Source organism: Mirounga leonina, unplaced genomic scaffold (assembly GCF_011800145.1).
Source record: "Mirounga leonina isolate KUSES-001 unplaced genomic scaffold, KU_Mleo_1.0 Mir_447, whole genome shotgun sequence".
Classification (NCBI taxonomy): Eukaryota; Metazoa; Chordata; class Mammalia; order Carnivora; family Phocidae; genus Mirounga; species Mirounga leonina.
The window spans coordinates 13,988,104-14,004,466 of NW_023270757.1; the positions used below are offsets into that span (position 1 = coordinate 13,988,104).

The window sequence follows — 16,363 nt, forward strand, 5'->3', positions numbered from 1 at the left end:
AAGGAAGGAAGGAAGGAAGGAAGGAAGGAAGGAAGGAAGGAAGGAAGAGGAATCAAATAGAGAGAGAGAAGTGAAACTGTCGGTAACTGAACTAAGGTTCTATCTCAAACATTTCAATCTTCACATTCCATTTCTTTTCAAAGGAAGGACTGAAATAGCCAGTATTGTGTTTGCTTTTATTGTTTCATTTTATTGTTTTGTTAAATTTCTCAATATACTGAAAATATCCACTGGTTTGCAACAAATAGAAAAGCTATCATATGAAAAAACGCCAAGAACAGAACTTCATAATTCTTAAAACATCAACAGTAGAAATATTGGTAAGAAAATGTATTCTTTCCTTCTTATTTCTATATCAAAATTAGTACAAAAAGAAAGGTAAAAATCCTACTGCAACTCACAGGGAATACACAACGTACCTCTGAGGGCAACTAGCAGTTCAGAAGGTACTACTACATGTTATCCTGGTTAGAATCAAGTTAATGGGGGAAAGAAACACCTCCTCCCCTAAGCAGAAATGTCTTTGGAATTCTGCAAAGCAAAAATTAGTTAGCACACAAAGCTGTGAATATACATTCAGTCTCTCATTATACACCACTGATAAGGTTATGCCCAAGCATAATACCCTTCAGATAGTAAAGGGACCAATCTTATACACAGATTTTCTGCACCTTCAACCTACTCCATTCACATACATTAAAGTGCATTTCTATTCTGATCTGTTGTGCTTCGCCAAAGTATCTGTGTTCCTTCTGCAGTGAATAATGATGTGGGAAACAAAGGCAGAAGAAAAATTATTAAATTTCCTTACTACCTAGAGCCCACTGACAAGTCCTTGAAACAGAGTGACATTCTTCTAGGACTCAAACAGCAACCTTAGCCCGACCCCCAGGATCCTGTAAGTCTACTTTAACATATAAAAATTCCTTTAGAAATTTCCTTTATCTCTAAACCCCCCCAAAATACATGTTGGCAATCATCCCTCAAGCATATGGCTCACCGATATACATCTGAAGGGTCTCAGTACTAAGGTTTTATTAGACGGTAATAAATGACCTTTTCCCAACAATAGCTAGCCCCCTCAAGGTCCTGGAAACATTGCTTCCAAAATTCCTTAGAGATTTATGCTCTCCCTAACCCCCTCCCAACTTGAAAGTATATAATGGGCCACTCCTTATAACGCTGGTGCAGCTCTTTCTGCCCACAAGTCTGTCCCCGTACTTTAATAAAACCAGCTTTTTGCACCAAAGACATCTCGAGAATTCTTTCTTGGCCATTGGCTTCAAACCCTAATGTCTTTCCTACATCAAATTCCAGGACTGTGTGGGCTCCTATAACTCTGCCTCAGAGAACAGCAGCTTACAGGGCACTGCAAGGAACACAAGCACTACCTGTTCTTATGTAACCTGCAGAATAACCCCAGAAGACAAATAGGAGGCCTGCTAACCTGCACATGAGGGGTCAAGAATGCTGCCTGCCATAGCTGAGCCCTGCAGTACACACTATTCATCAAACGGGGAAGGGGCAACAGAATTCCCAGAAAAGGGCTATAAAGAAGTGAGGGATGGCAGGGGGAGGAATAAGGCTGACAGGTCACAGGAAAGCACTGTGCAGGGCCCTCCCTGCTCTGTCTGCACCTTGAGAAAACCTATTCCCACAGGTCACCTTTCACCTGCCCATTCTGTCCCAACTTCCTGGGGAAAACCTTGAAAAAAGAAAGATCGGCTGGCAAGGAATTTCAGAACCAGGTTCCCACCTTATTCATTCACAGACTTTTAACCTAGGAACCGGACCCAGCCAGAGCCCCAGACAAAAGCTGGGGAGAGGCACTGAAGAAGAGTCACATCACCTAAGAGCTCAGAGCTGGGGAGGGGGTTGGATTGGGTTGAGGTTTCCTCTCTCCAGGGGTAGTGTCCAGGAGGTGCAACTGTCCTTAGCCCTAGGTCATGTAGATTCATAAATACACCTTTCAAATATCTAAAAAAAAAAAAAAAAGCTCCACAACAACAAAAAATTTAATTAAGATTCCAGATATAATAAATTATTTTAGAGATCCAGGAGATTTGTCAAATCCCTGCTTTTGCTTGAAATATGAACATTTGTATACAATTGCGAACATTATTAAACATGCCTGATTTATCTAGCACAGGTAGGAAGTAAAATGTACAATGAGGAGGGTAGGCATGAATTTCAACTATTTGACACTATTATTTCTAACATTCCCTAATATACTTGTTTACTTTTTAATCAGGATATGCAATACATCAAAATCATTAACTTAACAGCCCACAGTCATCACTATAAATATTAGATACAGTTATATGCACTCAGGGATTATTGATATTTACACTCCTCTTTGAAGCTGAAAACAAGTAATTTACCCAAAGCCTCAAATCTAGCCAATTATGTATACCCTGATCTATCAAATTCTTCATCTTGGATATTTTCCTAAGCTACTGCTCTTGTGTTTTTGCCTCCATTCTAAAAGCACTTCACCAGTAGATCTACACTTAATTTTAAGTAAATTCAGTACTTTGAAATCTATAACTACATGAAAAATACAATGAGACACTTCTTCTTAAAAATAAACTTTTCATTTTTAATTGCACATGTAATACTCAGTTGCTGTACAAATATAATAATAAAATTGCAATCCCCTCAAAGATGATGATGCTAAAATTTAATGAATACTCTTCTATAATTTATAATACATGCGTACTTTCTTTTTTTTTTTTTTTTTAAGTAGCCTCCATGCCCAGCACAGAGCCCAACGTGGGGCTTGAACTCATGACCCTGAGATCAAGACCCATGCTAAGATCAAGAGCCAGACACATAAGCAACTGAGCCACCCAGGCACCAATGCATATGTACTTTCACATATAAAAAGGAAAATATCTTATTTTGTAATCTGCTTTTAATCCTTGGCAGTATATTATAAGCGCCAGTCTATCAATAATTACACACCCACGTCATTTTTCACACTGATCAGCACATCATGGATGGATGTACCATAAATTATTCAACCATCACTCAGTGTTGGACATTTACTTACTACCATTTTTTCAGTTTCATAATCAACACTATAAGGACTATCCAAATAAGTACATCCTGGTGCAACTTTCTCTTTTTCCACAGGACATATTCCCAGATGTGGAGTACAGGGTCACAGGACACACTTATTTCCAAGGCTGACGGCCTGGGCATCTTGTAAGTTGTATTAATTTGCATAGGCATTAACAACACTGGATGTTTTCATTTGTCTCCTTTGCCAGTGAGAGGTGAGAAACAACACTCACCTTTTTGCATTTCTAGGACTACTAATACAATTAGATTAAGGTTATGTGATTATTAGCTACTATATTTTTCTTTGATGAATTGCCTTTTACCCAGCTTTTTGTTTTGTTTTTGTTTCTCTTTTGTTTTTTTTTGAGAGATAGAGGGAGAGAGAACATGCACGCAGGTGTGCTAGGGCGCACAGGAGGGGCAGAGAGAGAATCCCAAGCAGGCTCCACCTCTCCCCCGCCCTCCCCGCGGGGCCCCACATGGGGCGTGATCCCACAACCCCTGATCATGACCCAAGTGGGAGCCCCAACTGACTGGGCCATGCTGGCGCCCCCAATTTTTCTACTTTAAATGTGGACTGACCCTCAGCTGCACCTCATATTTCTCCTCTATAAGATGGGGGTAGTAATACTACCTCTCTTACACAACAGTTGTAAAAATTGGATGAATATGTGTAAGTAAAGTTTTATACCTGACACAAAGTAAAGGCTTACTGAGTTTTAGCTATGATAATTATTAATAAATTAAGATTGAGAGGTTCTTGGGGGTGCCTCGGTGGCACAGTTGGTTGAGCATCTGACTTTTGGTTTGGCTCAGGTCCTGATCTCAGGGTCGTGGGATCAAGCCCCAACCCCACCTCCAGCTCGTGCTAAGGGTGGAGTCAGCTTGGGTTCCTCTCTTCCTCTTCTTCTGCCCCTCCCCCTTGTGCTCTCTCTCTCTCACTCTCTCTAAAATAAATGAATCTTTTTAAAAAATTGAGCAGTTCTTTTCTTTTTTAAAGATTTTGTTTATTTATTTATTTATTTATTTATTTATTTATTTATTTATTTTAGAGAGAGAGCACGTGACACGTTGGGGGAGCAGTGAGGAGCAGAGGGGAAGGCAGACAGATGCGAAAGGGGAGGGAAAGTCTCAAAATAGACTCCGTGCTCAGCGCAGAGCCCTATGAGGGGCCGATCCCACTGCCCTGAGATCAGGACCTGAGCCAAACCAAGAGTCTAATAACACTTAACTGACTGAGCCACCGAGGCACCCACAGAGGTTCTTTTATATATTCGAGTGGCATTGCTTCTCAAACCTAACCACTAAAGTATACACCTAATGGCAAAGAAACACTGATAGCCCCATAGCATCTAAAAGTAAACACCAACCAGCATCTCAGACATGACAAATTTCCTTAAAATATCCAGTTTTATTTTAAATATCCTTTAAATTTTACATTCTGCCCCCAAATTATATCAATATTTGACTAAATATGTTTTCAATTAATTTGTTATTAAGTAACATTTAGGAATTAATTACAACTACAGCTTAAGTCGTTTAAGTAGTACAACTACAGCTTAATATTAACCCCATCTCTCCTGTAATACAAGTGGTATATATACAGTAGTTGTTTATTTAGTTTGCAATTTTTCAAAATGCCATTCAAATCTGTCTTTTCCTTCATGGTATCCACCAATGGATCCCGCTTGGAAAGTCCTCCTCAACCCAAGGATCAAATAAATATTCTCCTACATTTTCTTTCAATATGTTTAACATGAAATATTTCAGCCATATAAAATTTTGTTTTGACATGACAGAAATCTCAATTTATTTCCTCCTACCTGCCATCCATGTTCACCCTCTTTTGCTCTGTCAAACACACCCTAAAATAATGAAGCTTTTAAAATGTAAGCACATATTTAGCTACTTGCTTCATTAAATGATTTACTGCTATATGAAAAATACAAATGAAAGCATACTTTTGAGTTTTAATTTTTTTAAGATTTTATTTTTAAGTAATCTCTACATCTGACATGGAGCTCAAACTTAAAACCCCAAGAGCAAGAGTAGCATGCTCTACCGACTGAGCCAGCCAGGCACCCCTGAGTTTTAATTTTTTTATTTTTTTCTGAAATGATTTTTATTTTATTTCAAAGGCTGTCTTTTCTATTCCAATTTACATTGCTATTTCATCTTATATAATTTTCCAAGGTCTTTTACCTCATTTTATTTACATGTTTATATTTTTTAATTAAAATTGTATATATTTAAGGTATTTTATTTTTTATATAAAAATTGAAGAGCACTCTATAGTTTGGGGTACAGCATTTAATAGAAGAAATCTTTGAAACAGCTGACAGTGGCAAAGATCCATTTCCATCTTTGGTCATTTTTCACGGCCATTACTGAATAACTTGAGTTTGTAAAATAAAATTTCTATCCCCGATACACATCAGTGCCAGTGCATGTGCTAGATCAGAGAGTTACCACATGGCCAGATTAAGGAGCTGCAGGAGTAAAGAACTTCCTGGAACTCTCAAGCCTTTCTGGGCTACAGTAGAGAGAGCAAGTGCTGATCTTCGCAGCTCTCAGTCCCCTCTTCCTGCATCTGCATATGTATATCTGCTCTCTTAGCCACAGCCACAGAATTAAGGACAGCCCCTTCCACAAATGCAAAGCTCGGGTCAGTGGAAGAGCAAACTCTTTTCCTTTGCGTGTACATACCCAGCAAATTAAAGAATTATATTTTTTACTTTCAAATATGTTCAAGTAGCTTTTTACATTTTCGAAATGTCTCATATTCTTGCTTTATTTTACAAAGGAGGTCAATTTAAAAAAACAAAAAGAACAAAACAAGGGATATTTTAGAACAGTTGTCTCAGCATTTGAACTTTTCTCCCAGTAGTACAGTTTGTGTCTCTTGTATGACTGACTCAATGAAAATTTATTCCAGAACTACAGTCCTTTAGTATGCTCTGGACACAGCCCAAATGAAAACCAAAGAATAAATATCTTGACCTATTTAAAGTCCCTCTGAACCAAGATGCTAAGAATGCACTCCCCCACTGGGTACCCCCACAGTTCTACTCTGAAGGACAGTTAGTACCGTGGCTGGCATGTACGTCAGTGGAAGCTGCCCAATAATGACAGGCTATCAGATCTGCCCCAGAAGTGTCATCATGGAACAAAGAGTCTTGGCTTACAACTAGTACCTGGGGCACACCAGAGAAGCAAAATGCAGGAATGCACTGATGTGCTGCTGCAGCACAATTTCACATGATGGGGACCTCAAATTGGTTTTAAAAGTTTAATAAATGTCAACACTTCTTGAGAGAGAGAAGCATTGATTACATGACATGTAGGAGTCACTATTTCAGTAACTAACAATAATCACCTGTCCTTACAACTAAACCTATAATGTAGTAGTATTATACCAACTTAAAGAAATCTTGCCTAAAAGGATACTACCTATAAATGACCAACCCAGCTCAAGCTCAAGCAGTCTAAATTAAATGTCTTCTCTTCACAAGTTAATGCCACTTAATGTCCCCAACTAAGCTCTTTACCGTCACCTTCCAAAAGCTTAGCAAAGAGCAAGCTCAGCAGGTCTGAGTTATCTCAAGAGAATATCTGTCCCTAAATGTTTGGTAGAAGCTCCCATTTCTAAAAAGACTACTTCCTCACCCAGGAGGCTCATGGATGTGTTCTGCCCCCTTTTCCTTTTAAATAAGAGGAGCATGACATGACGGGGTCTAGGTTGGGTCCTTCCACTGAAGCCCTTTCCCAGCTACACCCCATTCAAGCCACCTCACCGTGGAAGACGTGAGACTTAGGAGAGTCTTGCACACACTGCTACTTGTCAGCTTGTAAGTCTCCCCCAGTGAATTTTATTTCATTTTTGTGCTGTGTGAGTGAGCACACACTGCTCCTCTGCACAGCAGCTGCACTATACAACATGCAGGGGCCAAACCCACGAACAACTTGCAACCGACGTGGGCGCATTATAAATTCATTTCACAAAGAAAAGCACTTCGATTTGATGATATTTTAGGCTAAATGCACACACTTCCTACACATAAAATGAACATTTCTTTTAAGAAACAACTAATCTAGAAGAATTATAAATAATAGCACAAATATCCCTTACTACACTAAGTTATATTCATTTTTATCACCTTCTATTCCACATGAAACATATCAATTACAAATTTATAATCAATGAATATCTCTAACATCTCCATATGTCAAATTAGGTCAAATGCTATTAGGGAAACCCACTCTTGTCAAGACTTTGCAGGAAAAATATTTGTGAAGAGACACTGCCCTCTGCTGGTTAATGATACACACTGTCCATGAATCTGAGAACAAAAGTAATGAAATACATTAATATTTAAGCACCACGGCCCATGATACAATTTACAGAGTCTAATAGTGAGTTTTGATTATATGGGAATGATAAACACACACATTGTACATGTCTTAGCAAGAGCCAATATACAATTTCAGGCTCTTTTACTACAACAAATACAGAACATTACATTCAATCTGCAAATAGTTTCAAAGCAAATTTCCATTTTCATTCTTTCAGCAATTTTTTAAATAATTTATATCAATGCTGTTGATTTAGAATCAATGATTAATATTACCTTAGAGATCAATTAGGAACTGCAGGATAAAGTTTTAAAGGCCTTAAAAGTACTATAAGCATGTACAGACACGTATTTATCACCCTCCCCTACAGTGAAATTTTAGTTACAAACTAAATATCCTAAAGTAGATAAATTTCAGAACATCTCTACCATGTGCCTATAAGACACATCTAGACATTAGTTTAGACCTCTCTACATAAACACTATTGAAGACAATAAAGATAATTTTATTAGATTTTAGAAATAGCACAGAACAATACATAAAAACAGCCTTATAAAAAAAGAATTCCAACAATAGAAGTGCATAAAAGGTGAGCATCCCCGCATTATACACCTCAAATTCATTCCAGTGGCTATAGGCCATCATAATTAACCATTTGTATCCTTCCATTTGTTTTTCTATTTACATCTTTTTAAGATAGTTTTTAAAAAAGATTGCATCACACTATACAAGATACTTATCACCTTGATTTTTACTTTACAATATATTTTGAAGATCTTTGTCACATCAGTACATATAATTTAACCCACTATTTTTAACAGCTATACAACAGAGATGTTCTAAAAATCTAGTCCATCCTCTACTGTTAGTAACAATATTTTCACACCAGTGAAATAAGGAGAGTGCTGTAAGTGTCCTTGTTTAACCGGCTTCAAGAATGCTTTCTAGGATTCCTGACCTTTATCATAAATCTCATACTGTCTCCATGAAATAAACACACATATCATATAAACAAATACCATGCAGTGTAGTTTTTATGTTTGGCAAACTAACATTTAGAAGCAACTTGATATTAAAACTCACGTGAGTCTACAACTTTAAACAATAACTATATAAAAATAGGTAATTTTTCAGTGACTCAAAGAGAAATCATTAAAAACCAAAAGCTAGGGGCGCCTGGGTGGCTCAGATGGTTAAGCGTCTGCCTTCGGCTCAGGTCATGATCCCAGGGTCCTGGGATCGAGTCCCGCATCGGGCTCCCTGCTCCTTGGGAGCCTGCTTCTCCCTCTGCCTCTCTCTTTCTCTCTGTCTCTCATGAATAAATAAATAAAATCTTTAAAAAAATAAAATAAAATAAAATAAATAAAATAAAAACCAAAAGCTAAACCTATACAGAGGGGAAAATGCACACCATATATTTGTGGAAAATATTATGTATTCATATGCTTTTGACCATTTAAAAATATTCACCCTCCATTAAAGAACCATCAAAAGCTCACAAAAATAGTGAGCATGTAGCCACTTACAACCATACAGTATTCCATTGATCTTTCCTCTTTATATGACTCTTACTTTATACCACAGTTAAAATCCCCAACTCAAAATACAAATAACTATAAATAGCACATTTCCTTGAAGTTCAACCTTCCTCATTTGTGTTCAGTAATCCATACAATTCTATGATTAGTTCTGCTGTGGGCTTAAACCATAAGTACACATGGCATAAAATAGGCTAGCTTTTTCCTCCCTTCACTTAGCTGTAAATTTACTCTGAAGGTTTATTAATGAACAGCACAATCACAAACACCACAGCTGTCATCAGGTTCCTTCCTGTTAAATTTACTGAAGCACATATTCTACTGTCTGCACATCTCCACACACATGCTTTGTAAAACTACAGATCTGCAGACTGAAATGATTTTTAATAAGTTTTCCCCGCTTGCAAACCGCCAGTCCCAAAAGTCTATCATACTCTGTTAAATGCATAGCTCAGTGCATGAATGAATATTTAACCTATGGTTGTGCCTTGACTTTCTGTTGAATGCCCATTTCCCTCTGTGTCCTATTTCTATTTCCCCAAAACTGTAGTTTCCTCACCCTTTGGTTTCCCCGCTTTTGACTCAAGTCAAAACCATTGTGTTTGGCATGGGTTTGGTTTCATAGTTATTACATCTGGGAATAAATAGCAGGCAGAGAAACATTTTCTCTGTCTTTGCTTCAAAGACAAACCCACTGAAGCAGAAGGCTCAGAACTCCTAATTTACCCACTGAGGACCACTTTGTCCATAGACCCTACTGAGTAATTGAGACAACAGGCAGCTGGGAGCTGGACATATGATATTCACTGAAAAAAATTCCTTCCATAGTATGCCTGTTTGGCTTTATCCTGTGGAGTTTCCATAAATAAGAAGGACCATGTATTTACTTTGAAGCTGAATAATTATAAAGTCTCAGAAAATACATCTAATTCAATCTGCTATAGTGTCAATCAGTTCCAGAAGGTAAATGGATAAAATAAAGGGAGCCATAGTGGAGGAAGAGGCTCTTTTAAAATGAAATAAACACAAACAATATTATATAAGTTTAATAAAATTAAACTCTTCGTGTGTCTATTAAAAATCTAGGTTTATAAACTTCCCAATCTCAGAATGTTTCTTTGAAACACAGTGAATTGCACGGTCCAAATTGTCTTTATAAGTAACCACATCAGTTACTCAGTAGAGTACAGACTTCAGATTCTCCACTGCACAATTCAGATTGGATACTTTTAGTAATATGGATCTGCACTTCCAGTTCCTTTTCTTCAGTTTGCATATGCTATCTGACTAGCAAGATCCCCAACATGAACAAAAAGTAAAGTATAACAGGAACTGAACAAGAATCTGTGCTCAGCACCAACGTTTTTCAGTCCCGCGCTGAGTGTCTGCATAAATCAGAGACTGATTTAGCTTTTCCACAGATGCCATTCATCTCAACAGCACCAGCAAATACATCTGCACAGTAATTGGGCAAAAATGTACCATGAACTGATCATAAAGAATCTATACTACAGAAATGCCTTCTAAGATGCATTCCACTGACATTTACACTGTAGTATAAACCTATGCACAAATCTAAGAAAAGCAGTTTATCTAGTAAGATATCTTGGTCATGCTTACTCAAACTAAACATTTTAGGGCTTAGGATTCAGCATTAATTATGAAGGTCATGGGTGTAAGCAGCACCAAAACTCAAAAAAACCTCTCCAACATTCTTTCTAATCAAATGGGAAATACTAAAGCATGAAATACATTTTCTAAAACTTATGACCATATGTCAAAATGAATGTCATTTTAGAGACATAATCTAGACATTTCAGAACTTTCAACATTCAACATCAAGTAACTTACCAGAGACATTTAGGGGGAAAATATGTAACAGAGAAGAGTTTCACACAGGAGCTAGGGGGGTTTGGAATACTGCTTTCTTAGAAATCTTTTCCCTCATCTATTCCTTCAATCCCCTGCCAAGACAGCCTCCAGTGTGTGTCCTCACTGGCAGATTAATGCTGCATTTGTTCTTCTTCAGCTCAACTCTAGCATACCCCAAAAATAGAAAAGTTTGTATTAGACGCTTTAAATATAGATGGTATATGCTCTTTGGTTGTTTGATTTTAAGAATGACATAAAATTAAGGGGTATTTTAAGCACCATCTGCTCTCTTGCAATAATGGGCAATAATTTCCTAATTGTCTTACTTCATGTGCATGTTTTAAATCTAGAGTATCCTTTATGATTATTGCAGTTGCTATTTTATTTTATGTAGCCCTTTAAAAAAATTTTTTTTTATTTATTTATGTGACAGAGAGAGAACACAAGCAGGGGGAGCAGCAGAGGGAGAAGGAGAAGCAGGCTCTCTGCTGAGCAGGGAGCCCGATGGGGGGCTCCATCCCAAGACCCTGGGATCACGACCTGAGCCGAAGATGCTTAATTGAATGAGCCACCCAGGCTCCCCATTATGTAGCCCTTCTTGCCTATGTGTGTATTTAGAAACCAGGCCGGGTTTTATCCCCACTCTGTGATTCCTATTTCGATTTCCCATTATCACAGAACTGTTGACAAAAGTCATTTAGTTATTTTTTCCTATCATGTATTCCAAATTCACTGGGATAATCCCTTATGAGGCCAAAGAAATGCAATTCTAAAGAAACTTATTAAAATTTACATGACCAATCCAATCCTTCAAATATGAGAACACAGTTAAAAATGCTGTTATTTGATAAAACAAAAACAATGATGGCATTAATTATCTTCCAGTGTGAACTGTGATGGAATAAACGGAGATGGCAGGTGCCAGCAGGTCCCATCAACAAAGACAGGACTGGAAACGTGCAAGTGCACCAGGTCCACCGAGCCATCTGCTCTGCATGAAGGGAATGAAATAGAGCAATGAACTAAGGCATTCATGTTCAAAGTCCTGATTTGTTAACAAGATCTGTGCAATGAACTCTCATGCACTACTGTAGTTCTATGATGCCCTTCAGGAAAAAATTCTACCACAAACCACCTGTCATACTCTATGGGGACAAGCCAGAAGATTTTCCTAATAAATGTCTATACTCTAAAAATGTTTTACTTGCATAATGAAAGACACATTAAAAGGAAAGACATTAGAAAACAATATTTACAATATTAATCAACTTTGTGTGGATTTTTAAGAAGATATAGAGTTATATTCTTGAAGGGATTTGCAAGTTATTCACAGGCTTTACTTTAGAGAAGGGATTGGAAAGGGTGTTGTTAAATATTTTTCTGAACTCAATTGTTTTTTAATATATGGACATATATTAATTTTTTCTTTTTTTTTTTTAAGATTTTATTTATATGACAGAGAGAGATACAGCGAGAGAGGGAACACAAGCAGGGGGTAGTGGAAGAGGGAGAAGCAGGCTTCCCGCTGAGCAGGGAGCCCGATGCGGGGCTTGATCCCAGGATCCTGGGATCATGACCTGAGCCAAAGGCAGATGCCCAACAACGGAGCCACCCAGGCGCCCCACTTTTTTCTTTTATTTTTATACATTTTAACAATGAGTATTTGGGTAATAATATTAAGAGCTATAATGATTTCCTTTCAAATAATTTTCTGTAAAATTAAAAGGATCACCATAATATACTCAATGATTCCCATTTATCACTGGACATTTTAGTTATAATTCAATTTTTGCTGACAAAATTGTACTACAACACTTTCATCAATGAACTTTTGCCTGCATTTCTGATTATTTCCTAGAAGTGGAAGAATGGGTCAAGGGCATGGAGATGTCAAAGGCTATTGATACATACTACCTACCTGCTTTTTAGGATGCTTATACCAATCACACTGCCACCTAACAGAAATGCAGAGTGCCTACTCTAGCAACTACATTCTCATGAGCAATGGAAATTTTCCTTTTATCTTTACTAATGAGAAAAAGAAATCCTTCACTATTACTTTGAATAATACTGAGGTTTGAACAATTTTTCAGTTTTATTTACCTGCAAAGTAATAGGTTTTCATGCTATTCTAATAATCATCAGAACAGTCCAATTTTAAAAAAATTAATACTTACAGGATGACCCAGAATATACATTCCCCAAAACTGGAAATACTCTACCAAGAATCACTGGAATTATTACTAGGCCTTCTAAAAATATCTGTTATGAAAATTTAGAAAGTTGCTGGAAACTACCTAACTTCTGAATCTTAACTCAAATAAAAACCTGGAGTATATGAAAGCCATGTGTGGGCGATGAGAGTCAAACTTAGCAGGAATCTCTAATATCCATGATGGTTTTCTTTCCAGGGATTTACAACACATGGTTTTTTCAGATTCAACACAGGGCCCAAGAGCTACAGTATGCTTTTGAAGATATAAGCAACAGCCCCTCCATATACCTCCCCTTAGCACTCTGGCCCACAGAACCCCAAGCACTGCTGGGTGATGTCACTTCTTTTCATACTGCCCTTGTGTTGGCAGAAAGTAAGAGTGAATGAATGTGAGGAATCAGTAGAAATATATAAAGCAATCCATCTGCTCATCCTGCTGTTAGCACTTATTCTGCAAATCCTATCCCAACAGCCACAGTTTCTCAGCGCCTCAGGACTGAACTCTGCCAGCCTTCTCCAAATTAGTATCAGGGAGTTCCCTGACTTAGAAATGACCCATGATGGATCACTTTTTAAAGATGTTTTCAGTGAGACAGGCATGGTGCTAGATGACTGCACCAGCTACCCTGCCATCCTCACCACAGGCTGATAAGGGGAGGGTTAAAGCCCTCCTTACAAGTAGGAAAAATGCGGCTCACAGAGGCAGGTTACATAGTAGCCCAACACAGAACTAGAATTCTAACACAGGTCTGTGTGATTGGGTTGGTTTTGTTTACCTGCACTCAAATTTGCCAACAAAACTCCTTTTAAGGAAGGAAGTACCACAGAGATGGAGCAATGAACACTTGTATCTCTGACAAAGTTATGAAAAATAAAACATTTGGCCTGCTTTCTCTAGACTTTGATTTTAAACAGAACTGTTTCAGCTCTCTAATCTGGTGTCCAAAGCATAGACTTTAAGCTAGGCCCAGTCCCCTTATGATTGCAGGTTGCAGACTTCAGTGCTTCCTTGTGCCTGCCTAGAGAGATGAGCCTCCCAACGCCAGCTCGCCTCTCACTCATGTAGGCGAGCTGGCATTTTCCTCCGTCTCCACCAACCCAACCCTCCTTTCTGTTGGGCCAGGAACTGGCCCACTGAACTGACCCATCATCACTGGAAAAAGAAACAGATTTCTCTTAGCCAGTCACACCCACCTCTGAGACAAGGTCAATTCCCCAAACTGGAATTCTGGAAGAAAGATGCACACATTATCTACCTAGTACTCGGCACAACTTTTCAAGGCTCCTTACATATTTAATTGCATTTACTTCTCATGACAACTATAAAGAGGCTATAATCTCCATTTTACATATGAGAAAAGGGAGATTTGTACAGGTTAGTTAAGTACTCACTCCAATCACACAGCAAGTAAAAGGAAAAGTGTGAATTTCAATCAGTCCAACTAACCCTTGAACTTGTACCCCTTACCACTGCACAACAATGTGTCCCTTCTACATGAGGAAAAGGAAACTCTGCACAGTTATATACAGAACCTGAGAGAGATTCAAGACAAAGTATATTACTCCCCAGAGGGTCTACCACATTCACACCCTGTGTCACTCCCTTGAGTGGGACTCAGCAATCCTATGTGAGCATAGAGCCTCAATAACTGCTTGAGCTTTATTTCTAATTAAGCGTATTGAAAGGAGATGCAAGTTACAATTAATTTTATAAAACTAACTTTGATGTTACACATGGAACTTAACATGTTAAATTTTTTTCCTTAAAATGTTTTTCTAGCCTTCTCCTAAAAGGTTACAAAATAATAGCAATAATAATGAAATATATGTACATATGCAACCCTCATCCCCTGTCCCCCAAAATAGTGATATGTATGATTACACAATAGACAATTCCCCAATGTTAAGATTTCGTTCCTTCAGTTTTTTTTAATTCTTCATATTCTTAAATGACATTATAACTCTAAGTTGAAATTTCCCTTACTTAACCATTTATCCATTGCTCACACTCAAATATAATAAAAATCATAATATTAAACAACAATAAGAGATACATAAAACCATCATAAAAACTGTACTCAAGAAGCAACAAGGCATACAAGTATTGATACTGTCCTCACTTAAAGACAGCACATGGAAAAATGCAAACTGATCAATACAAATAAAAGACAAAAAATAATGCCTGAAAGAATTAGCTGTAAGCACTAAATTTTGTAGATAGTGCCACAAAGAATTAATTAGTGCTCTAAGCTATCATGTTGGAAATCATCCCTCCATAGAATCCAGAATGTCCAGAAGACACTCTTGTTTTGCCTTCCTTGTTTTAGAAAGAGGCAAAAACTATTACCGGCCATAGCCTGTAGGGGGTAAAATTATAGTAAATTAAAAATAACAGGCATGGCTAAAACGAGGGAGGGAACTAGGTACTAGGCTTCTGTATTATATGAGACTTTTTCAGGGTCTGCCTACCTGGGGACATCTTTCCTCTCTGAATTGGCTAACAGTCTGATTCTTCTAATTACAAAGGTGTAGAACTATTAAAACAGTAATAGAGAGTAATTGTGGGTTTCATCACCCATTCTTTATTCCCTTTGATATTTAAATATCAAAACCTTGTTCAGCAACATACCTTCATTACTTTCAGCTTCCCACCTGAGTATGGTCCCTGGCGCTGGCAGTGAGTGCTCTCAGGGATACAGCCCTTGTGGGGAATTTCCAGGCTACAGTTATGACCAGCAGTTCTAAAAAGAGGTGTGTTCTATCACCTCGCTCAGAGCACAGGGAGGATAGATTATGGATCCACAAATTAAAGTTTAATTATAGCCACTGACCTCAGTGAAATCCCATTAAAACTTTCTTTTGATTCAAAAAGGTCCTATCAAATGATCAAGTAAGCAAGACTCCTATACCAAAGCTTCAAATCAGGCATCTGCACATTACGCTTGTTGCATCAGCAGAGAAGGGTATCTCAAAGGAAAGGGAATAATGACTTTGGTTGGTATGCCTTATTTAAGAAGTCCTAATTCGTGGGGACCCTGAGTGGCTCAGTTGGTTAAGTGTCCAACTTTGGCTCAGGTCATGATCTAAGGGTCCTGGGATTGAGTCATGTGTCCTTGCTCAGTGGGGAGTCTGCTTGTCTCTCTCCCTTTCCTTATGCCCCTCCCCCAACTTGTGCACGCACGCCGGCGCACACACACTTTCTCTCTCTCTCTCTCAAATAAATAAAATCTAGAAGAAAGAAGAAAGAAGAAAGGAGAAAGGAGAAAGGAGAAAGGAGAAGAAGAAGAAGAAGAAGAAGAAGAAGAAGAAGAAGAAGAAGAAG

At 38.0% G+C, this 16,363-nt stretch overlaps 1 protein-coding gene across 15 annotated transcripts in view; it reads right to left on the reverse strand.

Annotated features, from left to right (window-relative positions):
• KDM4C (lysine demethylase 4C) overlaps nt 1–16,363 on the reverse strand; it is a 457,231-nt gene that overhangs the window by 294,380 nt on the left and 146,488 nt on the right. Inside the window, exon 9 of one of the 15 annotated variants that reach the window (XM_034988003.1) lies at nt 5,341–7,403. The exons of the other annotated variants lie outside the window; for them this stretch is intronic. Coding sequence (XP_034843894.1) covers nt 7,329–7,403 — 75 coding nt within the window. The 3' untranslated portion in view covers nt 5,341–7,328. Of the gene's footprint in view, nt 1–5,340; nt 7,404–16,363 lie in introns of those variants that run through there. 15 annotated transcript variants of the gene reach the window in all.